This window comes from Corvus cornix, chromosome Z (assembly GCF_000738735.6).
Source record: "Corvus cornix cornix isolate S_Up_H32 chromosome Z, ASM73873v5, whole genome shotgun sequence".
NCBI lineage: Eukaryota > Metazoa > Chordata > Aves > Passeriformes > Corvidae > Corvus > Corvus cornix.
In genome coordinates, this window is record NC_046357.1 from 29,282,903 (window position 1) to 29,310,090 (window position 27,188).

General features: G+C 41.0%; 1 protein-coding gene across 2 annotated transcripts in view; it reads left to right on the forward strand.

Moving 5' to 3' along the window:
• Positions 1–27,188, forward strand: part of CPLX1 (complexin 1) — a 111,332-nt gene that overhangs the window by 55,670 nt on the left and 28,474 nt on the right. For both annotated transcript variants that reach the window (XM_010400068.4, XM_039567064.1), the window contains exon 3: positions 12,685–12,860. In XM_010400068.4, the coding sequence (XP_010398370.1) occupies positions 12,685–12,860 (176 nt within the window). The remainder of the gene's footprint in view (positions 1–12,684; positions 12,861–27,188) is intronic.

Below are 27,188 nucleotides of genomic sequence, written 5' to 3' on the forward strand. Positions count from 1 at the left end.
GTTTCTGTCTGTGGGTATACGAAGAAACTGCTGAGAGCAACACAAATTTAAAGAGTTCTTCCTGGGCACTATGTGTCTGCAATCACTGGTTACTTCTTCACTATGGAAGTTCCACAGTTTCTTATGAAACCCTGTCTCCTCCACTCACAGCCTGCCTACTGGCCTTCAGACTTGAGAAAACATGACAGATCACTGACAGAAATTATGTTAACATTTCTTCAAGGAAAACTTGATTCTATTCAATAATATGAGACTTACAAACTCCTGACTTGAGTAAAAGCCCATCCCAAAGAGCGTTTTTCTCTGTTGTAGTATCATCCTGCTGAAATCACAGTAGCTACCAAGAAGCACCACAGCACCAGCATATTGCTATGCTTCTGTTAGCAAGGATCGCCTTCAGGGGGCAGGGGGCCGGTGTGTTGCGACCTTCCTAGAAAAAGTGTCCTGCCAGGGAAAGGCTTTTCCAGAGGCTTTAGCAACTTCCCTGAGCCACAGGTGATTTCAGCAAGTGTAGCGATTTCTCAGCTACAAGTGATTCCAGCTCTTGTGAATCAGCTCAGCAGAACTTGGGGACAGAGAGACAGGAGCCTCGTTTGGCTATTCCACAGAGGTAGCTTTTACTGTCAAAAGAAAGCCAGGAACAAACACTCGCCGGTCAGGGACAGAAACAGCGGCCTTTTATGAGAAAGGCAGGGGGTGGGTAGAAACCGAGTAGCCAACTGGGTACAGGCTATTACCATATAGAAACAAGGCATGCTGGGGGTGTTTCACTTTCTCACCATGACCCGAGGAAGGTTGCTTATCTGTGGGGAGACTCGTCTTGGCATCAGGCCTCTCTCCTCCAAGGGAGTGCAGAGGGCTCTTGTGCCAAGTGCTCACAGCCCTCCACAACCAAGCATTCACATTTCTTGAATTATATTAAGAAAATAAGTGAAGGTGAAGTAATTATTTCTAAGGAGTTCCTACCTTTTCTGTTATGTAAGTAGTTCTACCAGCTAAGCTCTACTTGAGCTGTTTAAACATCTCTTGCTGCTATGTAGAAGTTCCCAATGACATCTCATCATAAGAACTCAACTACATGGGAAAAGTTAATGAAGATTCTTGGAAGATTTGACTGCAGTCTCTTTAGAACTTCACTGTGTGACGATGTTGTGTTTCAGTGATCGTTTAGCTTGTAACTAGTCCCAGTGCCCTTATGCCGTGTCCTTTCTTCCTGCCAATACTTTAGTCTATTTCAAGGAGACATGCCTTAGAAAATCTGTGGGGGATCAAGGAAACAGTTTGCAATGTCCCGCCCAAGTCCCTGAGGAAGCAACTGAGGCAGCCGTAATATCTTGCTAATGTGTCTGGTCTTCTGCTTTACTTTGCTTTATTTTATTTATTTTTTTTTAATGTTAAAAAAAAAAAAGTTCTCTTGCTCTTAGTATTACTTAACAAATTCATCTGGCTTTGGTGCTAACCTAATATTTTGAAGATATCTGGTAAGAAATCATAGAATAGTTTGTTGGAAGGGACCTTTAAAAGGTCATCTAGTCCACATCCTCCTCCACCCCTGCCCCAGGTATAACGTGAGTAATCTGGAACTTGGAAGTCCCTATAGGAGCAGCATTTGATGCCCCTCCATGGCAGCAGAGATAGGTGACTCGCTTCCCACCAGAGAGAAGTCATGTTCTTCTTGACTTCCTTGGTCTCACAGCTGTCCTTAGATAGGTTTGCACCGGCTGCCAATGGAGAAATATTCTATGTATATGTACTAAATATGCCACCAAAGTTACTGTTGTATAGTGTTGCTCCAGTCTCTGTTAGCCTTTCTTTAAAGCGACGGGAAGATTCCAGTCAGCAGGATTATCTTACAGACTGATGTTTCTGGGCTTTCTGCATAGACTCATCATCCTTGTCAGTCAGAAACCATGGAGAAGCCCATCATTTTCCAAGGCAACAGAGAAGGTCTGGAATCTGTCACCAGGATGAATTTAGGAAATCTGTTAGAGCAGCAGAGATTTACACAGTTAGCAATTTTTTTTGTTTTTTTAAATTCAGCTGTTCTTTCTGTGCCGAAGTGAATAATTTCTCTGAAGCAGGAAAGCAGGGCTGGAACAATCATAAATCACAGGCAAATAAATATTGTGGCAAGCAGATCTGCTTTCCAGTTCCCTTTTTTTCTTCTGGAGCTACAAGCTGCATGTGACTAATGCCAGAATGCTGCAATGCAGGTGGGCTCATGTGAACAAGATGCCTACGTTCATTTCTCCATCAGTAGATCCCAGGCGAGCAAGTCCAGAGGAGAATTCTCCTCCTAAAGTAGATGCTTCCACTTGGCCTGAAGAATCTCATCCCAAGATCTGTGACTAGCTGGAGTAGACCTCCATGAACTAGAAAGGGAACCTGTGCAGAGATTATTTACAGCTAAATCCTAGCTGGGTCATAGGGGTCAGGAGGACAAGACAAGCATTTGCCAGGGATTATTGATCAAAAAAGGAACAGAAGCCATTGCATTTATGTTATACAGGAAGTTGTTCCTGCCTTATGGTTGTGGGGTTGCATGGAGTGTTCCCCTGAAAATAGGACTGCACCCTTCCAGGTGTAGATCTGGCTCAAAATTGCCTGCATCCAGAGGCTTTACAATGCAAACAATGAAGATCAACAAAATTCCTGAGAAGGAGAAATGGGAGTGCCTCCCAAAGGTGCATGCAGCAGCTCTGGAATAGAGGCAGTAACAGAAACTTACCTTAACTGCTGTAAATCTTCTTAATATTAAGTTGTCTCTTAACTCCTTACCAAGTAATAAGAAGCATCATCTTGTCTTTTAGGGAAAAGATTTGTGTAGTAGTTCTAAAGAACAGTGTGCGGATTGCTGTTTTCATGTAGTGCATCTAGAAATGTATTTATACAATGTCCCTCGAAGAAAGGCAGAGTGCTTTTTAACTAGGGTTGCACGGACTTTGCAGCATAAGTAAAAGACTGTGGCCTTCCAGGTATCTTGGAGTAGTAATGATCCCTCCAAAAGAGGAGTCAGGTTTGCATTCTTCAGCTGGAAGCTCAGTCTGGTACCCCCATTACGTCTGCATCATTTTCATTTCTCTTCCTGTGCAAGCTGCCTGTAGCCAGTGGGGGCACAGTGGTTGAATATTCTCTTAGTGCTGGGTGCCGAAGACTGATGATTGCTTTTGTTTCCAGCTTTTTGCTTTTTCCTCTTGCTGCCTTGCAGCAGGATTTAACTGGCAGGAGGAAGGTAAAAGGAGTCTCAGGGACCTGCCTGCTGTGCGTGTTGGTCTCAGGAACAAAGATACCTCCTCCAGGCCCCTCCTTGCACAGCTGCAGGATCTTGAAGACTTACAGTCTGGTTCTCTTCTGCGGTGGACACAGGCATCAGTGTGGAATGGGGGAGGGAGAGTGCTCCTTCACGGTACCTGTTTGTTAAAATATCTGTGTGAAGTATGTGTGAGCAAAAGCCTAACTTCTACCCTTAGAGGGATCTGAGCCATCAAGGTGGTCCACTGCATTTTTCCGATGGTGTGCCCCCAGCCCAAGGCACATTTTTGGGTCAGGCTGACCCAGACACATTGACACTCCTAACACTGACCTTTGCATGTGCATCATCAGGTGTTTCCTTGTATGACAAGTTTGGAGTTACAGGTGTGCTACTTAAACACATATCCACACGGAAGCAAAACCTTGCATAACAAAACTAGAATATAAAACTATGTTTGAAAATTCTTTCATCCAGTTTTCTGTTTTCATCTTCAACAGGACTTGCTTATGTGAACTCATTACATTTCTAGACAATCTGTTTCCAATCAATCCAATTATTACTTTTATGAGTGACTGAAGCAGTAGCTTGTCCTAACGGCCCTCGTATCTTCAAAGGCAGTGTCAGAAGTGCTTCAGCATGGTTTGAGTATTGCAGAATGTGGCAGTCAGATGAAAATGAAACCAGCCTCATGCAGAATGTGAGACGTGTTTATGTATGGAACTGAAATTAGGTTTCCTTCTTCTGCAAAGCCTTATCCTGCCCAAGTCAGAGGTAGCTTATAACCTTCCCGCAGCTTCTGCCTTTGCACACTTGTGTTGTATGTTTGTGTCAATCATCTCATCATGTACCACCATCTTGTGGTTCTCAACATGAAATGGTGTCATATGATATTTATAGTTATTTGGCATACACTTGTGTATCAGAAAATAATTGTTCATGCTGCCTTGTAGTTTTCATGAAAGGTCACAGAGCAGAAAGAGAATGAATGAGGCCATCAGAGAATATTAATGATTTCAGCTAGGAAGTGTGCTTGTTTTTGGTTTTTGGTGTTTTTGTTTGTTTGTTTTGGTTTGGTTTTTTTTCAGCAGAAGAGGTTTGCAAGCTAATGGATGAACTGAAGTGAAAATTTCACTCCTCAGAGATATTAACTATATTAAATCGAAAGTGAATGGCAGAGTACGAGAAAGATGCTAACTCTGATGAATACAAATGAGATGCAACTGACAGGCCATCAAGAGTGTTTGACATCTTTCAGAATCTGAATATAAAATGCAGTACCTGCTTCAACCTGGTAAAACACCTATAGGATCATTTTCAGTAACAGATATGTATCAGCCCAGTGGTGGTTTCTAGTTTGTTACAAAATGGAAATTGTGATGGGCAATTAAAAAACCTCAATAACAAGTGACAAGCAAAGTGCTAGGTCCTGCTGTTGTGTCACAACAACACCATGCAGTGCTACAGGCTGAAGGCAGAGTGTGGCAAGGAAAGCTGCCCAGCAGAGAAGGACCTGGGACTGCTGATTGGCAGCAGCTGAACATGAGCCAGCAATGTGCCCAGGTGGCCAAGAAGGCCAGTGGCACCTGGCCTGTGTCAGCAATAGTGTGGCCAGCAGGACCAGGGCAGGGATTGTCCCCCTGTGCTTGGTGAGGCACTGGTGAGGCCACACCTCGAGTGCTGTGTCCAATTATGAGCCCCTCACTCCAAGAAGGACATTCAGGTGCTGGAGCATGTCCAGAGACCAGCAATGGAGTTGGTGAAGGGTGTGGAGCACAAGTCTGATCAGGAGTGGCTGAGGGAGCTGGGGTTGTTTAGTCTGGAGAAAAGGAGGCTCAGGGATGACCTTATCTCTCTACAACTGCCTGAAAGGAGGGTGTAGCCAGGTGAGTGTTGGTCTCTTCTCCCAGGTAACAAGGGACAGGACAAGAGGAAATGGCCTCAAGTTGTTCCAGTGGAGGTTTAGATTGGATATGAGGAAAACTTTTGCCACCAGAAGGATTCTCTGAAATGTTGGAGCAGACTGTAACAATGAAGTGGTAGGGTCAGCATCCCTGGAGGCATTTAAAATATGTGCAGACATGGCACTTAGGGACATGGCTGTTGGTGGACTTGTCAGTGTTAAGTTGACAGTCAAAATTGATGATCTTAAATGTCTTTTCCAACCTAAATGATCCTATGATTCCATGAAAAATAAGAGCTCCAAAGGTCCAGGATATTGTGACTGGAGGTCTAAGATGCGGTCAAATGAATGCCACCTGAAAATGATGTCTCCACATAGATTTCATAGGGAACTTTATTGTTTTAGTTAAAGTTGTATTAAAAGGATGTGACACCAGTGCAAAGAAATAAATAACATACTAAGTGAAGAATTCACTTACAAACATGAATTGCTGGTTGTAAGCTAGAAGGTGACAATAGGAAAGGGATTTATTGATTTGTTGCACAAATGTACTGGTACCAGGAGATTGATGTTGGTTTGTGTGCAAGCAGTGTACTGTCCTATGCAGCTGTCACTGTGCAGAGGTGGAGACTTTGCAGAGATAAAAACATGGAGACTAAGATTTTAGCTAAAAAATTATTTTAATGAGGATGGAAAAGTCTTGCTCTAAAAAACGTGCTTTCCATTGTCTGCAAAAAAAGAGTATTCAGCAGCTTGTAAGGTAAGAAAAACATTTTTCTGTTAATGTGGCTATCTACCTCATTCACTTTTCGGCTTCAATACCCATCTGCAGAGTGAAACATAGGTCTTGCACATGTTACAACCTACTACTACCTCAAATAATGTGGGAAAAATTATTTCTAGAAAATTCAAAGTGCCTCCATATGGCTGTGTACCAAGCTGGAAAAAGGTCTTTCAATGTCAGCCCTTAAAGTCTACCTTGGTGTCTGCAAGTGAAACATTACCATAGTGGTGATGTTTCAAAATAGTTGGAGTTCTAAATACCTCCAGATATCCTTAAATATCTCATGTACCTTTAGAGACAATTTGCTCAGCTTTCCAGTTTCCCTGCAAGAAAAACAGTTTTGTTTGGCAGTACAGTTTGTCTGGGTTGGATTCAGAGGGAGAGACTGAAGTAAAATACCAGAGAGAGAGAAAGCTGAGTCTGGGGAGGGGGAATGGCTGCAGCAAAGGTCCCCAGTAGCAGATGTTTTTTCACTGGTGTTAATTTATAAACAAAGTGAACTAAGCTTTCAGTGCTCCTTTTCTACTCCCTCTTACCCCTTTTTCTTCTGACACTGTGTAACTTGCACAGGACCCATGGCTCATCACTGGATATGTTTAAATGAACCTCACTGAATCCTTCCAGTATCTTTCCCGTATCACAGAAAAGTTAATGCTGAAGCAGATAGGCTTCTCACTGACCTGGAAATAAGCATCTACTCATAGATTTTTCCAGGAAGCACAGGTGCATACAAATGTGTCCTGTCTCTATTGTGTAAGATTTGTGCTGAGTGGATTAGGAAAAGTAAGCAGAGAGAGCTATTCATGTCTACTCTGAGCTTTGAATTTCATTGAGAGTTTCTTCATTTAACACAATGTTAATGATTCTTATCAGAGATCCCTACAGTACCAAAAAGACCAGAAAATAGCATTCTCCATGATATTGGGATTTCTCAAATGAGCTCCTCAAGTGAACTTGGCTTAAGTTCTTTGTTTGCATGAGGAATCACTAATCCATTTCAGCAGGTATATTAGTTACAGTTAATTAATAATTTGTGATGGTTCCTTTGGAGCTATTCTGTACTAATATATAAACATGGTTTTTTATTCATGCAAGTACCACTTTCGAATGTTACACAATACCCTCCTGAAGGGCTGTTTCATTTTTATTGAAACTGTAGCAGGAGGAAGTCAGATGTTTTGGTTGTTTTTTCAGACATAAGCTGTATATCATGGTCTTGATGATCTTCATTGATATCAATGAAAAGTACTTAGTTCAGGTTCTGAAGTGATTCTGCAAAAATGAGTGACCCATTCCTGCTCCAGAACAGTACTTGGTGATTATCTCCTTATGTTTGGATGATGTGCTAAAAAGACATACTGTGATTTAGAGACTCTGAGGACTCAGTCGTCCTGTCCAGTCTAAATATGGCTCAGCCACAAATAGTACTTCCAAAAAAAACTCCTGTAAAATTCCCTCAGCGCATGCCTGTTTCAGGTATACCTCTTGCTGTTTCCTCTGAAACCTGTGATTGAGAGGGACAACTTCTGCACTATTCTCTGATCTAAGCATACACACATGCAGGCATTTTGAAAGACAGGTTTGGGTGTTGCTTGTCTACAGTATGAAATGAGATTTGTTCAAAGGAAAAGCTTTTGATTTCATGTATTTACCTTACCTGAAACAACGGTGTGTGCAAATTTCCATCATTCTTTAATTAATTAAGAAGGCGTAAGATGTTCCTATTTCTACTTAAGTCATCCTTAGTAATCCTAACCCTGTAGCTTTTCCAGCACACAACTTTGCCTTCCATATTTAGGACAATTTTTTTATCAAGTGGCAAATTCAGTGCTGCTGTTGCAAGTTGATTTGCGAATTTATATTTTATGGGTGAAAGCTGGATTGATGTCAGTCAGCTTTTGAGGGGTTTGGTCATAGTTGGTGGTACTTCTGTAACAGAGGTCTGGCCATTAAGAATTTCCGTTTCTTCAGATGCAGGATATGTTTGGGCATGTACTCTTCACCATTTTCCTTGCAAAATTAACTTCAGTCACTTTCAGATGTTATTTAAACCACTTACTTGTGAGGTCTCAGAGAGTCACACAATATCTGAGGTTGGTGCTCATCTACAAGGGTTGTCTAGTCCAATCTCATTCTCAAACAGGGTTACCTACAGCAGGTTGCTCAGGGCTGTGGCTCATTAATTTTTTTATGTCTCTACAGATGGAGACTCCAAAGTGACTCTGCAACTCAATTTATTTTTTTCTTATGTTTAAATTTTATTATCTGTACTTGAGTTTGTACACATTATCTCTTCTCCTGTCACTGGGTACCAGTCTGATTCCCTCGTATTCATTCTGTTTTGTTGAGTGTTTACACATACTACTGAAACCCCTTGAACCTTCTCTTCTCCAGGCTAAGCAGTCCCTGATCTCTCAGGCTCTTCTTGTATCAAAGATCTTTGAGTATCTTAAATGTCTTGATGGCTATCTCACTTCTTTGCTGTCTCACTCTGGTAACGCCATCTCTCTTTTGTATCCTGAAGCCCAGAACTGGGCACATCACTCCAAACTTGGTCACCAAAGGGCTGAGTAGATGGGAAGGATCCTTCAGCCTCTTGACAACTGTGTTCCTAATGCAGCCCAGAAGACTTTTAACCTTCTCTGCTGCAAGGACACATTGTGAGCTCATGGTCAGCTTGTTGTCTACCACAACCCCAAGGCCTTTACTGTAAAACTGCTTTCCAAACAGATGACCTGCTTTTCAGCTGTTTCACTGAGGAATGTCTCCCACACATACCTGAACAACCATATTACTCTTTTTGAGATGCATAATGACAATTTAACCCAGCAAAACTCATACAAAAAGCATATGTTGTGTTTTAACCCCAGCCAGCAATCAAGCACTCTGTAACTGCTCACTTGCTCCCCCACCACCTAGAAAACTTGTGGGTTTGAGATAAAGGCAAAAGCCACACATGCAAGCAATGTAAAACAAGGAATTAATTCACTGGTTCCCATGAGCAAGCAGGTGTTTTGCATTTCCAGGACAGCAGGGGCCCCTCACGCCTCACAGTGACTTAGAAAGACGAATGACATCACTCAGATGTTCCTTCCTTCCTCCTTCTTGCACCCAGCTTTAAATACTGTTCTGGAATATCCCTTTGGTCAGTTTGGGCCACCTGTCCTGGCCATGTCCCCTCCAAATTTTTCATTCACCCCCAGCTTCTTTGCCAGTGTGACAGTACAAAAAGCAGAAAAGGCCTTGTCTCTGTGTGAGCCCTGCTCAGCAGTAACAAAAACATGTCTATTATCATTCTATTCAGCACAAATCCAAAATGCAACCCACATGAAGTCTCTGTGAAGAAAATTAACTCTGCCTTGGCCAAAACCAGCACATTATATCGGAGTGCACCCATAGTATTTGGCTTAACATCTGATGGTTTAGCTATTTAGCTCATATGGATTAAGGGAATTACTGTTACTTTGAAATAACTACCATGCCACTTGTTTTCGAAACACACCACTTCTGGGATGGTTTTCCATATGGAAGGTTTTTATCCTTTGAGGGCAGGCCTGTTTGTAGCTAGAAAGATGACAGATGGCACATGTTGTCCTGGAGCTATAGCCATTTCTGTTTTCTTTCTGTAGCCTTGTCTAAAGATGTTAGAAATAATGTTGACTGAAACTTCTTACTGATTAGTGAATAGTGTGGCAGTCTCTGACTTCTCTTTGTGTCAAGGTATATGTCATGGTTGGGGTGTGAAAGACAAAAAGACAAAATAAAGACAAAAAACCCCACGCTTATCATATGGACAGATTCAGTAAGTGTGTCCTTCCTCTGTTTTCTTGGAAGCTTCGAAAGTGGGCTTAAGGACAGAACAACTGCTCTTTCTTTCTGCTTTTGCCCATTACTGAGGCACCTCAGTTACATGGAGATGAATTCTCTGGAACCTTTGCTGCTGAACTGCTAAAACCAGAAGCTGTTATCCAGGGAATGTTAACAACGAAGTCTACAGTTTAGGATGAATAACAAAGGAAATGGAAAAAAAGCTTTTCTAAAAGTAACGCAGGACTCCTTAGTTAAAATGTAGTGTAAATTTTTGGTTCTCATGATAAGTTTCCTTCCAATTATTTAACAATGATACCACAGTGCAGCCTTTTGCACATTTAGAAGGTGACTTTGAAATCAGAGGTGAATTAAGAGAATCTAGGAGGATCCTGAAACTACATTCATGTTCTTTTAAGTGTCCTGTATGCTGAATGGCTGCAGAACAAAATGCCTTAAGTATTTAAAATCTTGGTCTTGTCTAAGAAATAAAAGAAAGTTATGCAATTTCACTTCTTATGTGATGAGCTGAGCTGACATTATAGCTTAATGATAGCCTAGAAGTAGTGCTTAGAGGAAAAAAAAATCTTTTTTTGCTGCTGAATTCTGTTTCCTAAGTAACTAGAGTATTATACTGTCTGCGTAGCTCTAACTGGAGAGAAGCTAAAAAGAAATAAACTTGATAGATTATTGAACCCAAATTAGTTTGATCATCAGTGGAGAAATGTTGGGGGGGACCCAGAAATTAAAGGTGTTAGTGAGATTTGTGATCAATGATGTATGCACAATAAAGCTGCTTAGAGAAGTTCCTGCAGTACGGATGCGTGACCCAACTAGGCTGTATTTCCTTTTCACTTGCTATGAAATTTTAGCTTACTTAAAATTTCAGTTAGCCTTCCTTCCACTATGGGAAAGAAATCACCAGATGGTCTGGGTAAATTTTCTGTCAATATGCAAGAATTTCTGTACTACTCTGATCCTGCAATGAAGGATGCAAAATGGTAGTAGAGGAAGGCTGACTGTAGACAGGGACCATGAATATTCCAGGTGGGGTTTGTTTGAGGTCCCTAGGTGTCTTTTTGTTTTAAGCCACAGATTCCCTAATGATGGAAGTTTCAAGAGGTTTGCGGTTAGGCAGCTGAATGGAGACAGTCATGTTTACTGTTGTTATTTCCCACCTGGCAAAAAAACTCCTGTGTATTACAACCAGATCTTGTAAGGCTTAAAATTACCAGTATCCCCATGCTTCTCTGTGGGAATGTAAAGGGGGCATTTCTCTGTCACATTTTGGGGGTGGGTTGGAGGGTGTTTTTATTCAGGGTTGCTTTCAGTTTAGAGTTCTGGGAAAATATATAACCTGGAAAAGAAATGTGGAGAGAAAAGTGATCTGCTTACCTCTTTACAAATTCCTTGGTGGTTATTGGAAGCAATGGTTAATCTGATAAGTGCCACCACTGGGGCAATTCAGGAGGAATCATTCTGACAGGTTGCAGAGGCTTCTTCCTTTAAGGACCGAGGTTTCACAATCACTATCCCAAGAAGTGATGTGGAAAGAAAGAGCAAACATGGTCCTCAAGCAGTGTTGAGACACTGAAGAGTAATTAATAAGGGTAACTTATAAGGGGTTGTGAGAACCTCTTTCCTTCACTTAGCCTTTGATAAGGCTAACAAACAATTTTTTGGTACGTCTTTGATAGTGTCTCCTTCCAGCCCAAGACTTGCAAAGGCCAGAAATCTTTGCTTTATGCCAAATAAGATGTTGAATATGTATACTTGTGACTGTTGTGTTAGAACAAGGCTGTCCCAGATTAATTCAGTTAAATCTCAGCCATCAGTGAGCCAATGTAGAAGTGCCCTGACTCAGCATCTAAGGACCTACAGTGTTTTTCCAGGGTGAAGGAATCTCTTTTAGTAAAAGATTCAGAATGTTTTCCTGCTACAGGCAAGGTCCAACACTGCTTCCAAAGGGTATGTGTTTTCACTTTATCCATGTAACCAGGCTTGATCCTGCTGCAGCCCTCCAGTGCCCTAATGATGCTGTATCACAGTACATGCTCTTCCCCTTTTCTCAGCAATTTTTTTTCTCCCTGGTTGGATGATTGACAGTTACCTGCTAATGAAAATGTCTCTGAAATAGAGGGTAAATGGGTTTATGCAGCTCCTTGGGGATAGAGGGGCATGCAAGAAATCTCCTCATTTGCATGGTTGTGCAAGGGCTTTGCATAAAAGCTCAGGAACACACAGGGACTGAAAATTTGGCAACAGTGTGTATTCAGCAGTAGAGAGAGAACAAGACAAAGAGAGGATCCCACCTATGTACTAGGCATTACAGGCATTGGTATCCAAGAACAGATAAGAGACATGCAGAGCTGCTGCTTCCTTCCGATCCACAGTAGGAGCCTAGAATTCATCAACTCCAACTGTTCACTAATGCCATGTGGTCCTACCTGTCATGGGATGTGTAATTTCTAACAACAATTAAGACTGTGATTACTCATCCCTGCAATCAAGATTTCAAATTCCTTTCCCAGCCCTGGTGTCATTTTGTTCTGGAAGTATTACCTGCCTATTACATTAATGACCTTTCAAAATCAATCTTCAGTCACTTGGCTGAGCTGATAAAATGAAAAAATGGTGTGGATGGCAGCTTATCCTTTTCAGGACTGCAAACAAACTGTGCTGCCATCATACAAACCTGCAGATGTAGTGTCTTCCTTGTGCTGCTGTGCTTCTCCCACCAGTGTCAGGTAACTTACCTGATCAGGTTGAGTGCTTTGTCCACCTCCTGCCTTGGGGGAGAGTGTGCTGCCTCCTCAGTGAAAGAAGAAGCCTTTCCAGATGCAGAAGGAAATGGCCCTGAGCGTGGGGAAGGAGAGAGCTGTCATCCTAGAGATTTCACCACATTCTTACCGGGCTGATTTTCGCTTGTGCTTTCTCTAGGGGCTACCAAAGACATGGGAAAGATGCTGGGTGGGGATGAGGAGAAAGACCCAGATGCTGCTAAGAAAGAAGAGGAACGACAGGAAGCCCTTCGGCAACAAGAGGAAGAGAGGAAAGCCAAATATGCCAAGATGGAGGCTGAAAGAGAAGTTATGAGACAAGGGATTCGAGACAAGGTAGGTATCTGGCTTTCAACACACACTGGTCGACTTGTAATGCCTGGTGAGGAAAACCTTTTATCAGCCGATTTGTGACTAGTTCCCTAGGCACCTGGATAGAACCAGGTAACTACTCTGCCACACTGAAATTTCGGATTTTGTGCACTCTTCCTCAAGCCCTGTCCCTGTTCAAACACACCTCCCACGCAGCAAAGCAGTGCAAAGTTGAAATGGACGGTGAAGGTGAGGCGAGAAATCCATCCATTTTTCTCATCATCTATTAAACGCTCACATTATATTAAGTGTTAGAGGCTTCCTTATCCCTTTGAGGATGCTTTCCAAGCTTGCATTTGTGGTTTGTGATAAGAGTCATAATTCAGTGAGTTTCTGAGAGGTATGGTGCAACTATCTTCTGTATTGATTCCAAATCAATTTCATTATATTTGTTGTGTTGACCAGTGATATGGGACAAATCTAGTCTGCTTTTCATATTTAGGCTTCCAACACTCACATGGGATTCACTTGAAAGAGAGTTTTCATACATTAACTATTAGGGATTGATGTGAGGAGGGAGAAGGCAGTTTTGATGCCTCACTCTCAAAGCCAGGTCAAAACTGTCTCTTCAGAATAACTTAGGTTTATAATAAGAGGTCCTGTCGTTCAGATATCTTGGACAGAAATGTGGGCAATGTTTGGACAAGGGGTTTCTAATGATGAAGGTCTGTCTGGTGACTTACATCATATGCCAAAGAAAATAGTGGTAGATAAAAGGATAAAGTCTTGCTCAGTAAAAGAGGTGTTCCCTGTGCAGTTCCTATCTCTGTGCTCTAAGAACGTATCTTGGAACAGACATAAACAAAACTGTATCTGCATTGGGTCACATGTCTGACCCAATCCTTATGCTTCAGGATGGAAGCACAAATAAGGGTGATTTTTTCTGGTGGCACAGTGCATCTTGCAAAGAGTTAGTGAGAATAGTTCTGCAAATAAAGAAATTTGTGATTATGTTTCTAAGAAAAGAAAGGACTTACAGGGAATTGTCTACCTGTGACACTGCCAGAGAAAGGTCATTGATCGTTTAAAGAAGGTACTGGTTGACAGAGATGCACAACCTCTACCTGGTCAAAAATTGTTGTTTTATAATCATAGAATCATAGAATCATAGAACTGTCAAATGGTTTGGGTTGGAAGGGACCTTAAAGATCATCTAGTCCCAACCCCTCTGCCATGGGCAAGGATACCTTCTACTAGACCAGGCTGCTCAGAGCCCCATCCAGCCTGGCCTTGAATGCTTCCAGGGATGGATCATTCACAGCTTCTCTGGGCAACTTGTTACAGGGCTTTACCACATCTGAGGAAAGAATTTCTTCCTAATATCTAATGTAAACCCATCCTCTTTCAGTTCAGGGCAAAACATTGCCCTTGTCCTGTCACTACATGCCCATATAAAAAGTTCCTCTACCTCCCTTTTATAAGTGCCATTAAGGTATGGAAATTTACAATGAAGTCTCCCTGGAGCCTTCTCTTCTCCAGGCTGAACAACCCCAGCAATAATGTATTTAATGTATGTTTATAGGTAGAACTGTTTCTAAGAAGTGACATAGGTCATGAGGGGAAAAAAAAAGAGTAGTAAATTTCCGAGTTGCAGGCAAATGACCTAATGTCCTGTTTTCACTGGTGGCTGTCTCTTCTGGACCACTGAATTGTTCCCAGCTGTAGATAGGGGTTGGCTTTTTCTTGCTGTTGGGCAAACTGCTGTAGAAGCATTTGAAAAGTCAGAGGTGTCTTCTGTTATAATTCCAAGGTGATCTCATTAGTGAGTAGGATGCATACAGCCTGAGCTACAGCCAAACGGGATTTCTCTGTGATACTGGCAGCTATCTGGACTTTGCTGAGCTGGCTGAGTACTGAGTAGCAAAATCTCTTAGAAATGCACTGAGTCCTTGAGCAATATGGCAAGGAGTAGGGTCTGCAGAAAAGGAGAACAAGAATACTTGGAGGAACATTATTTGACCTCAGTCAAGGCTCTGGACTGCAGTTTTTAGTGGTGTGGTGGAGTACCTTCACGATTAGCATCAGGAAGTCCTGTTTTGGGCAGGACATCTGAATTGTGAGTTCATTCTCCTGTGGTTTTCTTTTTCCTGGTAATAATTCTAGGTAGCATGCATTTGAAAGATGAAGGTGTTTTCTGCAGAATCAGAAAAGATGGATAAAGCCATAGAAAGGAGCTGTATTCTTTTCTCTTTTTTTCTCTTTTTTTCTCTTTTTTTCTCTTTTTTTCTCTTTTTTTCTCTTTTTTCTCTTTTTTTCTCTTTTTTTCTCTTTTTTTCTCTTTTTTTTCTCTTTTTTTCTCTTTTTTCTCTTTTTTCTCTTTTTTTCTCTTTTTTTCTTTTTTTTTTTCTCTTTTTTTTTTCTCTTTTTTTCTTTTTTCTCTTTTTTTTCTTTTTTCCCCTTTTTTTTCTCTTTTTTTCTCTTTTTTTTCTTTTTTCTCTTTTTTCTCTTTTTTTCTCTTTTTTTTTTTCTCTTTTTTCTCTTTTTTCTGTTTTTCCTCTTTTTTTCCTTTTTTTTCCTCTTTTTTTCTTCTTTTTTTTTCTCTTTTTTTTTTTTTTCTCTTTTTTTTTTTTTTTTCTTTTTTTTTTTTTTTTTTTCTCTTTCTTTTTTTCTCTTTTTTTTCTTTTTTTTCTCTTTTTTTTCTCTTTTTCCCTTTCCCTTCCCTTCCCTTCCCACACCTTCCACACCTTCCCACACCTTCCACACCTTCCCACACCTTCCCTTCCTTCCACACCTCCTTCCCACACCTTCCCACACCTTCCCACACCTTCCCACACCTTCCCTTCCCACACCTTCCCACACCTTCCCACACCTTCCCTTCCCTTCCCTTCTTTCATAAAAGAGAGATTACCTTGTCTTGACAAAGAGATGGATTTGATGATCTACAAGACTGTCTTCTAGTAGTGTTGATTGATGGCTGGAAATATGCAATAAATGTTGAAAGAATTAAAAAGGAGCTGGAATATTTCATTAATTACTTGATTATTTAGAAGTTACCTTCATTTCTTCTCTAACTCTAGTAAAAGCAAAAATGCAGAAAAGAAGAAAACTGAAACAGATGTTCTGTCTGGTATGTGTACAAGCACAAATTATTGTTAGCAGGTATGAGTAAAATGGAAGACGTTTTAAGTTTTAGAAAGCTCCATGATGATATTTGCTCATTTCTTATGTAATAGAGTGAAAAATGAGCAATTAGTTTGAGTGACTGAGTAGGAACAGATTATTTATGCAGAATAAAAGTTTGAAATTGTATGTCCTAGCTTATGAACCCACAGTCACATTTATTCCTTAGTGCCACTGCAAGATATTAGGGAAGCAAGCCAGGGAATCACAGCTTCACCAGAGAGTTCGTATGGGTCTAGGTGAGGCTGACAGAAAGGATGGACTCATCATGTTTGTTGTTTTTGACTTTTTGCCTTGGCTTTCCAACAAGTGTGATGAATTCACTGTCTCGTTTAGGGCTTCAGGAAATGTGGGAGCTATGGCAGGGCTCAAAGGCAATGATGACAGATACCACAGATCCGTTCCAGCCTGTGCTAACTTTTAAATCCAATCTGTTAAATTGAGACACATATGCCCTCAGCCCAGCATGGCAGCTGGGTACAGAAATTACTTAGGGAGAGGGTAGTATGAATTACACAGAAATGAGGTGGGGTTTTTTCCAATAAAAATATGCCACATTTTCATTTGGAAATGAATTTTTAGGAGTAACCTTTGAACATGACATTTTGAAATAACTGGACCAGCAGTTGTCTGAGCTTCTACCCAATATTAAAGTCCAGCATCTGGTAGTGAAAATGGATTAAAAGAATATAAAGAGTGTAACTGGGATATACTCCAGCTGCCTCCTACCTCAGGAGGTGTGCACGCAGCTTGCATTCTGATCTGATCTGGTTTTGGTCTGTACACTAATGCCTCACAGATCTTCTGCGCCCTAGCACAGCTGTCGCTGGAGAGAGTGGCCACACTTGACCAACACAGGCGAGACTACTGAGAGGCCTCCAGTGTCCCTTTGCCTGGCAGGTGAGGCTGTGGATAGCTAATATTTCTGTTACCTTGCTAATAGCAAGTACTATCAGCTTGCCATGCTTCAACAGCTATCCTGGTTCCAGGGCTCTTAGGTGGAGTACTGCCTTCTAGAAACAAATTGTTTGTGTTTGTGCACACCTCAGCAGTGAAAGCAAATTACTTTCTTTGTGTAATCATCCATAATTAGTTATTTACATAATTAATTATTTCCACCACTGTGGTAGAACCCAGTCCTGAGAAACTCCTAGTCTATGCTTGGTAATGAACCTTCTACCTGTCTTAGTGAGACAATGTCCATAGTTTGTCTTCCTGAAAATCTCACACATTTTTAGGCAGTCAGCACGGTTGAACCCCTGTTGAAAAGTAGCAGAAGCTCAGGGATATCCTCACAATAGTTGGTTTAAGCCAAAAAGTGTGAAAGCATGGTCCAAATGGCTTGACTTCAAGACAGAATTTAGGTTTGATTTTAGTCCAAATTTGAGATCGAGCATGAACTGCTTCAGTAGCTTTTATATACTCAGTTCTCTGAGTGAAAGGGGGAAGTGTCTCTGATCCAGCTTATCTTTAACCAGCCTTACATGCTGGTCATATGTTGTATAGCACATGGTTTATAGAACATGGATTATGTGCTATAAAGGAGAAAATCAGTTACATTAATAAGGATTTCTGTGCTTACACTATTAAGGATTCATGTCCTACATAACACATTGTTTGTGTCCAATAAAGCAGAAGTTTAGTTATATTAATAAGGATTTCTGCCCTTCAAATGGAGCATGAAATCTGCATGAAAACTATGGAAAAGCATCAAATGGGAAATTCTAATCTGGAAGAATTAAGGTTGTCTCTACATTGTAATTTTCCATGTTGGGTGTTGTGTAAAGATTGTGACACGGTGCGTGATCATTTGTTTATACTTCTAGGAACCTCAACTCTCCCATTGCATAAGACAAAGTTAATTGTTTTCTTAATAAACAGATGTTCAGTATTCAATCTCTGACGTGTCTTATAACGTATGTTTTCAAGCTCATTTACTAAGAAATATCAAAATTTTGATGGCAATATGATGAATTTCCTCATCTGAGGTTTAATTCTCTGTTGTTATTATTATTATGCTTTCACTAACGTAGCTGAGTTCATCTCAAGCATGGTTTCTTCTGATATTTATCAGGGTGGGGGACAGAGTTTTGTTTAGTTTTTTTCTGTTTGCAAGGTATGAATGCAGAAGGGTAATTACGTGATTAAAGCTTTGGTGGCAGAAGAGTGTTAACAACTTGTTGCATCAGTGAGCCTCAATGGCACAGCAAGAAATGCTAAGGACTGCTTGTGTCTTTGCAGGCAAAAAAGGAATGCCGAATCTGGGTTTGAGGTTTGTTCCTGCAGGCAGCATATCACACAGCATGAAAATGTTCAGTCCTTGCTCTGTTTGAGTCCCTGCTGTCTCTGGGTGTGTGCCACTAACTCTTCCCATATTTCTTATTGGGCTATTTAATGCTCTCAGTGATTAGGCAGTAAGATTCTCTGCAGTATTTGAATTGGCCAAAGAGTCATAGAAGGGTTTGGGTTGGAAAGTACCCTAAAGACCATCAAGTTCCAAACCCCCCACTCTCATGGGCAGGGACACTTCCCTCTAGACCATGTTGCTCAAAGCCTCATCTAACCTGATGTTGAGTACAGTCAGGAATGGGGCATCTACAACTTCTCTGGGCAACCTGTGCCAGTACCTCACCACTCTGACAGTACAGAATTTCTACCTGTAATATAAACCTGCCCTATTTCAATTTAAAGCCACTCTCCCTTGTCCTATCATTCCAAGGCCTTGTATATGTCCCTTTCCAGCCTTCTTGTAGCCCCCTTTCAGTACTGGCAGGATGCCCTGAGTGTCCCTCAAGCCTTCTCTTCTCTAGGCTGAGGAACCCCAACCATCCCAGCCTGTCTTCCTAGGAGAGGTTCCTTAGCCCTTTGTGACTCTCCTCCGGGCTCGCTTCAGCAGGTCCATGTCCTGAGAAGGACCCAGAGCTGGACGCAGCACTCTATGTCCCAGGAAAACCATGAAAACTACTGAGTTCCTTGTGGATATTTAAGACATGTAATTTTCTGGTCTTCCATGGCTCAAGGTAGATGATATTAGAATTTACTTTTTTTAAGGAATGTAGGAACATTTGGGTTGCTGGCAACAAGAACAGTCCTAAGTTAATGTCTTTAGTTTTTCCAGTGGGAAAGTGTTCTCATAATGAACCCTTTTTTTCCCTCCCCTCTTCTATTTTTTTTTTTAAATCTGATTGTTGAACTTACTTTTAGCACTAAATCACTCAGACAAAAAGGCAATCAGGATTCATAGCTGCAGTCCTAGATTTTTATGTCAGATAATCAAGATGCAACATCATATAATTATTTAATTTTAATATTTCATTAGCATATTTCCTTATGTAACTGGTGCATAGCTGCTAAAATCCTGTTTTAGGGCAGGAAAAATAGAAGAATGAGAATTGGGTCTGTTCTTCAGCAACATCAGAGATTTGAAACTAAACTCCCAGCTCAGGAGTGCAAACTTAATTTTGATAAAATTTTGTTGATATAAAATAGCTTCACACTGTTAGCTAAACTCTTCAGCATTATGCAGTGTTTCATTCTTGTATAACTTCAGATGCAGATATTGCCAAGGGCTTTAAAAATCCCTGCACAAAGGATTGAAATTTCACTGCCTGAAAGTGTAATTTTGATAGTGCAGTTTCACCTTGTGAGGAGGAAATATATAGTACATTTATCATTGGAGATTATTGGCAACTAAAAAAGTGTAGAAATTGTATTATTTGCATGCCAAGATATAAAAGATCTCAAAGAAAATATTTTCCTCAGCAATGAATCATGTTCTGTAACTCAAAAGATAAAAATATTATGATGAACATGAAGACTCTGTCTGATCTCGTCCCCTTTAAATCATTGATATTATACCAGTGATGTAAATTTTTATCCAGCCCTTGTGATCTAATGAAGATGACTCTACCATTCACTATTGGGGCCTTAAGATAGATTTTCAGAGATCTATATGCATTTTGCAGATGGAGAGGTATCATTAACATTAACTGCACTCTTCTTCTTCTATAGTGGATTTTTATAATTCAGGATAAAAAACAAAATAAAAATAATTTATTTAATTTAGTTCAGTGCAGATTCTCTTTGTGGTATAGGCAAAAGTGTTTAAAACTGGGTGACAGGTCCTCTGGCTATGAGAAAGCAAAAGACTTGGCTATAACACTCCCAGTGTGATTTTTGCAAGACGGGGATTACATTGTGTCTTTAATGAAGTGAAATGGATGAGTGGGATGAGTGGGAACAGTCGTAACAACACCAACGGTGAAAACTGATAACAATTGCACTCTTTGCAGCATTTAAATCACAGGCTGTTCTGGAAGAAGGACACTGCAAGGGCAACATCCTTTGTGTTCTGCCCAGATTTGATACTTTGGTTATTGAGGACAGGCTGTAGGAAGTCCAGGGAGATTTGGAAGAAAGAAGCACATTTGTGTTGTGATTCAAGAGCATTATAACCCTTCAGATAATTTCATATTGGTATTCAGAGGCTTCCAAGGGGATACAGTGATTTGACCTGGACTAGACTTCTGACCTTCTGCCAGAACTTTTACCCTCAACCAGTTGTATGCAAGGATGTCCTGACTGGCCTATGTTACCTCTGAGTCAGATTTTGGAGTTTCTGTCATTGATGCCTTAGGTTTTAAGTTTTATATTTTTCAAATTCTGTACTGCTTAGTGTGTAACTCTGAAGTTTCTTGTAGCCTGTTAACTTCTGTTCTCGTGCTAGGTAGACATAACAAAGCCTCTCCAAGCCTGCTCTCCGAGGACACCCAGACCATCCTAGGCCAAAAGTATAAACCAAAGAACCTCTACAGGGGGGCAAGCGGAGTTCATTAAACTGAAGCTTTAATTAGAGAATTAACTCTGATATGCAAATGAACCAAAACTATAAAAGTGTGAAGAACTTGTGACTTGTTGTCCATCTTGGGGTCCATCTGTCCATCTTGGCAATAGCCTCTGGCTCCCCAGGGTGTACCTTTGAAGGCCTTTCAAATAAATACCTACCTTTATTCCCTTACTCCTGTCTAGTCTCTGTTTTTAGGTGGCCTCTCAAGGCACCATTATCAGTTTTTTCCATAGCTTTGAGTACAGATTTTTAGTATCAAACTTGTTTCCAAACTGCTGCCCTTTGCAATTTTACTAAATCACCCACTTTTCTAGCACTTTTCAACCTTTGGAAATTCCAAACAAAATTTAAGTTTCTGGTTTTATCTCCAAAAGCATCCCCTTGTCTGTAAGGCAGTGACTGTTTTTTTGTGAAAGGGTGAACAAACTGGCCTACTCCAGTAAGAAGAAATAAAATCACAAATTGAAAAATTAATAAAGTTATCTGGATATGCCCAAGTTTAGCAGTCTCTTTTTCAAAACGAGAGAGAAGTGGTGCCTTTACAGATGTGTTTTTCAGCACAGAACAGGGATTGATATTCCTGCCAAGGACCTCCAAGGACCTCCATTACTGAACATAGTCTTCTTCTGAGTGAGTTTAGAGAATCTGTTCCTGCCTAAATTGAGAAGTTTCATCTTTATATTGCCTTACAAGTTCCAGGATATGCACCGTGTCTTGGTCTTAGTGAATCCAACCATGTAGATCTATAGAATTCCACAGGGGTTCTGAATGAAAATGTCTGTGCCAGGCCTTATCTCTTGGCTTAAAACTAACAGAACTTCCCTTTTGGGAAAAACTGCATACATTCCTTCCTGTGCTGTAGCAGTAGGCCATTTTTTAAAATTCGTAGTGGGAAGGCACCTTCAGCAAACCATTGGAGCACAGAAGAAATCTGGCATAGTTTTCATCTGCTTCCGTAATAGTTAGAGGTTCAATTATTCAGCAGAACCCAGCAGGTGCTGACTACCCCACTAGTGCATTTGGGGCTCATTAGTCTGCTTCTTTGTGCAGCTCTGCCTTGCTCTAACTTGATTTCTGTGTTTTGCGCTAGTCCAAATTTACACCAGTAGATGTCACTTTGGATACTTGCTAACGAAATCCCAGTGGGTGATGCTTCTGAAGTTACTGAAATATCTCTTGAAATGCAGCCTATTTTACTGTTACTCACGGACTAGGGTGTCCTGTACAGTGATTCAGCTGAAATCCTCACTTAAACAACTTTTGTCTTATTGGCTGACAAAACCTGTGACATGGTACTGAGAGGTTCAAACACTAATGACCGGGTTCAGAATAAACCCAAACATACGACATTCCATTATTCCTGCTGTGATTTAACTAGGAAGGGTATCTAAAAGGTGTCTCAAACCTTCCTGGGTGTGACTCATTCAATCTCCTAGCATATGGCTCAGGTGCTTGGAAAGACACAAAATACGTACCTCAACAAATGGTCATTTGCAAGTTCTTTTCCAGTGCAGCTCTGCATTCACCCCTGAAATACCATTTAGCTCTGTGTCTTACTTTTTGATGCCTCTTTGTGATCGTAAATGTGGCTGAATCTTGTTCACATCAGCCAGTAAGACCCAGCAGTACAAAGGAACGGCTTTTTTCCCAAGAAATCTCCAAAATCTAATTTTTAAATTATTATTAATTAGTTTAATTATTTATATTCTTTGTATATAAATTATATAGATTATATAATGTATAATACAATACAGACCATATGAAATAGTAATTACTAATTAAATTAATAATGTGATTATTATTAATTTTCATTTAGCATTATTGTATGTGATTTACAGGTGGACAAACTGGCTAGTTTGCCCAAAATCATGGTTGAGTAGGGAAACACATTTCTGTGCTGAAGGCCTAGGGGTATAATCTAACCCTTGTGTAAATGGGGTTTCTTCTCCTCCTGAAAACATGGACATCTCCACAGGGAGCAGACAAAAGAACTTAAAAATGAAGGCCATCCCAGAGTCTGTATGACCCATGTTCCCATTGCCACTGGTCTCTAGAATTGGTTGCCATCCCCACTCCTGTCCACTTGGACTTCTGTTAGCCAGTAGAGCTAGGACTACATGGAATCTTTTCTTGGTTAAAACCCAACAAGGGAAAACACCAAAAAGCAGAGGAGCTTGTTTTCTGCTCTGCTGCTTTGGGGAATAAAATATTGTTTCCTTGATGGAAAAAAACGTAGTCAGGATGGTATAAAACTTGTCTGAGTGGCTGGAGGAGTTCTGAGGTTTTTCCAACACAGCCACTTCAAATCTTTCAGTTCGTCTTTAAAAGTAGACTGCTCTGTCCTTTGGATTCTTCTGGATCATACTACTTGTGTCAGCCTTGAAATGCAGACAATTACAAGAGAGTAATTTGATCAGTACTACTGCCTCTAATAAGCACAGCTGCACCATTTTTTTTCATGTAACTTTATTTTTCCTAGCTTACAAATCTGACGCAAGGGGAAGTGTTGTACAGTTGTTGAGTCTTTTTTATGACAAGCTAATTCAAGGACTGTGAAGGTCACCAAACAAGATCGAAAGGTCTGTTCCATTTTTGCTGCAGCCAAAGAGCTCCCATTACTGCTTCAAATCAGGCAATAGCCACATTATGTCTCTTCTTTTGGCAGTTTGTTATCTGAGTCCTGAATGATCAGATAACCCACCAGGAATTAATGAGACCAGTGGAGTTATGCCTGCTTGAGAATGCAGCCTGGCACCTTCATGGCTCAGCTAATGGATGTATCATTCTTTTCTGATGAAAGTCATCAGAGCCAGGCTCAGCATTTGAAATGCTGGTGCTTCCTTAGAGCAAGATGTGACTTTGTCCTGGCATCACCATGAAGTTCTGCATCTCTTCTGGCAGTGGGATTTAAGACTGTCAGAGAGAATTAGTCAGCCCATGCCTGAAAGATGAAGGGCTCATCCAAGGCCAGGTCTAAGTTCATGCATAGGACATGGTGAAAATTTTTGAACCATGCTTTACTTGTCAAAGTTGTGCGGCCTTGCTTGCTTTGTGTCTACATTCCCCACAGATGCTTGTTGCTTATGGTTAAGCTGGGAAAGGAAAGGACAGTTTGCATGCCCCATTCATAGTGACTGGAAATTCATGTGGCCTTCCAGAGTGTCTCAAGGGTTCTCTTCCTCACTGGCCAATTTTGAGACCATCATGAATAGAACCAACTTAACCTTGCCAGACTCCAGGGCAATGTGCCTTCTCTGGAGCTCCAGGCCAGGACAATCCTCTTGCTCATGCAGGAGAACGGCTGCAGCCTTCCTCTGACCATGTGAGAGTTTGGGGAAAACAGACTGGCTGCTGCTGGGAGAGAAGCAGGGAATTTTGGGGAAACATTTGCTCTTTCATAATTTCCATTGTCTGTGGTTTTCTAGGGTTCTCTTCTTTCCCTTTCAGTTCAGGCTTGAATCCTGTCTCTACATCTGCTCCTGTTGGGAAGCACAGACTCAGGTTATTTATTTGAGAAGAAGGCTACATGGAGGAATTTCTTTTCTGTGGTTAGGATGGAAGGAGGAAGAATGCAGCCTTTCAGCTGCAGACCACCACATTCAATTTTCTCATCATTTCCTGAAACTGGTGACATGGTCTTTACAAGACTCTCAGCCTAAACCAAGTACTGTGGAGTATGTACAGTGCTTTTATGCTCTTGGTTCCAAGCCAGACCTCCCAGCAGCCCCTTAGAAATTTAGGGTCGTAACAGGGCTGAGTTTACTTTTAAAACTGGCACCATATAGTTCTGTAGGATCTCACTAATAATTTTACAGCTGCTGGATTATTTCTGTCATTCTCAGTTGTAGGGATGTAAGTTCTGCCTCCTTGTTTAACAGGCTGACTGTAAATTAGAGGAAGAATTCTTCAGCCAGAGACAGAAATAGTCCAAGGCCTGATGTGAGAAAAACAGCTGATAAACTGTCCCTTGGATAATACAGAAAGCACAATGGGGTTTCTAGGTGTTTTTCAATCAGGACTTGCATGCCTGATTGAAAGTTTATTCCAGCTGTTGCCAAGTTGTTTTGGGGATAGAGGCATCGCAGTGTATATTTCTTGAAAATCCCTCAACTGTTCTCTCATATTCTGAGGTTTCTGATGAATCCCTGGATGCTGACTTGTGGATGGTGCTGAATGCATTTCTTTCTTCTGTTTAATGAGTGACTAAGATGCTATAAGCAGAACCTACCAATTTAAACTATAAACCTGACCTGAAAAGGTGAAAGTGGAAAAACAGGGATGCAGAGAAGCAGAGGATCAGCTTCAACATGTCTGTGTGCTTGATACAGCTGTGTATCTGGCTAGAAAATTCTCACTTCCTACCTTCTGGTGTTGTAATCACAGTTTTCCATGCACTGTAATTTGCAGGGATGATAAGATTTCTTTATAAGGGAAGGATCTAGTAATCTGCCTTCTATGAAGTAAGGGCACCACGTCCAATTTCTGCAGAAAATCTCTGGTTGAATGACAAGGAAGACATTTCTGCCCCTGCCCACTTTGAGTTATTTTCCAGTAACATGGGGATTTAGCTCAAGTTGGCAACTCAAATTTTGTCTTAAATTTGGTTGACTTTTCATCCAGAAGTGAGGCTGCAAGTTTTAGGAGACCAAATCTTCTGAGACAGTCTCCATCCATACCTCATTGCTAATACTACAACTCTTCTCTGCAGTGTTTTTGCTTCTGGTCAGCTCTGATATGAGAGATGAATGGAAAGTTATAAAGAACTAACAGAGAAAGATATTTTTGAGGCACGCTTGAATGGAGATTCAAAGTCTTGGACATGACACAGAGCTTTCTGGAAATGTGAGAGAACAGTTCCTTCACTTCACACAGGGCCCGTCAGTCTGATGCTGATTAACAAAAGCATTTTAGTTAACTCCTGAAAGTTTGATGGTGCTTTGTAAATTAGGGAGTACATCACCACTGCCTCCTATCCATGTGCCATCTAGTCTTCCAGCCTTTTCATATCTGTATTTTCTATTACAGAGAGTCAGTTTTCATCCTGACTCTCAATAAAAAAGGCAATAACCTGTATGTGGTCCTGAAACAATCTCTGTCTTGATGTGTGCTTTTGCTCTTCATTTGCCTTTCTTTCTTGCCTTAGAAAGAAAGAAGACGGATTACAGAGGAGGAATTGAGGACCACAGATCAAACTGAGAGCTGCAAGGGGGACTTTATGTTAAGCACTTGCTAGAGGAGTGTGACTTGGACAGTGAGAAGGCTGTACATCTCTCTAAAGGTGTTTAAAAAGTGATCATCCCACCCCAAAAGAATGGCTTTAAATGTGGGGTTAGTGTAAAAATATGTGTTTTATTTTTTACAGGTTTTTGCAAAGGAAAGCAATGTGCTGTTGTCAAATTTCAGTGCCTGGTGAAAGTGTCCTTTCTTCCCCCAAGATGTTTGCTAGGGAAGGGTGATCTGCAAACAGAAACAAATGGAAAAGCACTGGTCCACTTTTGGATGAATGTCCACTTTTCTGTCATTCAGATTGGGTGGCTGGCAAGTGGTTTAAGGCAAATTTTGTGGTGCCATATGCTTTAGGTGTAGATATGAAGGTGGAGAGAGGTAAGGGCTTCCCTTCAGGGCTTCCCTTTGAAGGTAGTGGGAGAATGTCAAAATAAGAAGCTGGCAAGCTATGCCCAGAGATAAGGATATCCCTGTTCCTGCAGGGCATCTGACACTGTGAGGGAAGGAACATGAACCTAACTGGTTCAGGACTACTCTGAAGGCTCTTTTCCTTGACAAGTGTGTGAAGTCCTTTGTTTAAGCTTCAATTTTCTCAGAGATTTAGCACTTGGCCTTGTTTGACAGGCTCAGTGAGTGTCAAGGAGAAAGGCCTGTCACGCTACTCATAATCTGCCTCTCATTCTGACACGTCCCACTGGAGCCTGTGTAAAAGGCATTTTGTGTCCTCTGGGCCCTTCCAGAAACTGAGGTCACAGGTCTGATCAGCAATATTTTTTACAAGAATCTGTGAGTGAATTTGGTTGGCAGAAGGCATCACAGTGATAGGACAAAAGAAATCACAGATTATGAGAGAACTCAACAGACCAACATTTGTATTGATTTTTCTCTTCTGCCTTCTGGCTGTTCACTTGTGAGGCTCAAATAAAATGGTCGGTTCATGTTTCCAGCTCTGCTTCTTATCTCTTCTTGCCTCACAAATCCAAAATTAGATTTCAAAACAAACAAGATTGTGTTCCTTTCCTTCTACTGAATGGTTCTGGGTTTCCAACAGGCATCTTCTCTCTACAAAATACAGCTATTTCTCAAGGGCAAACCTGGGA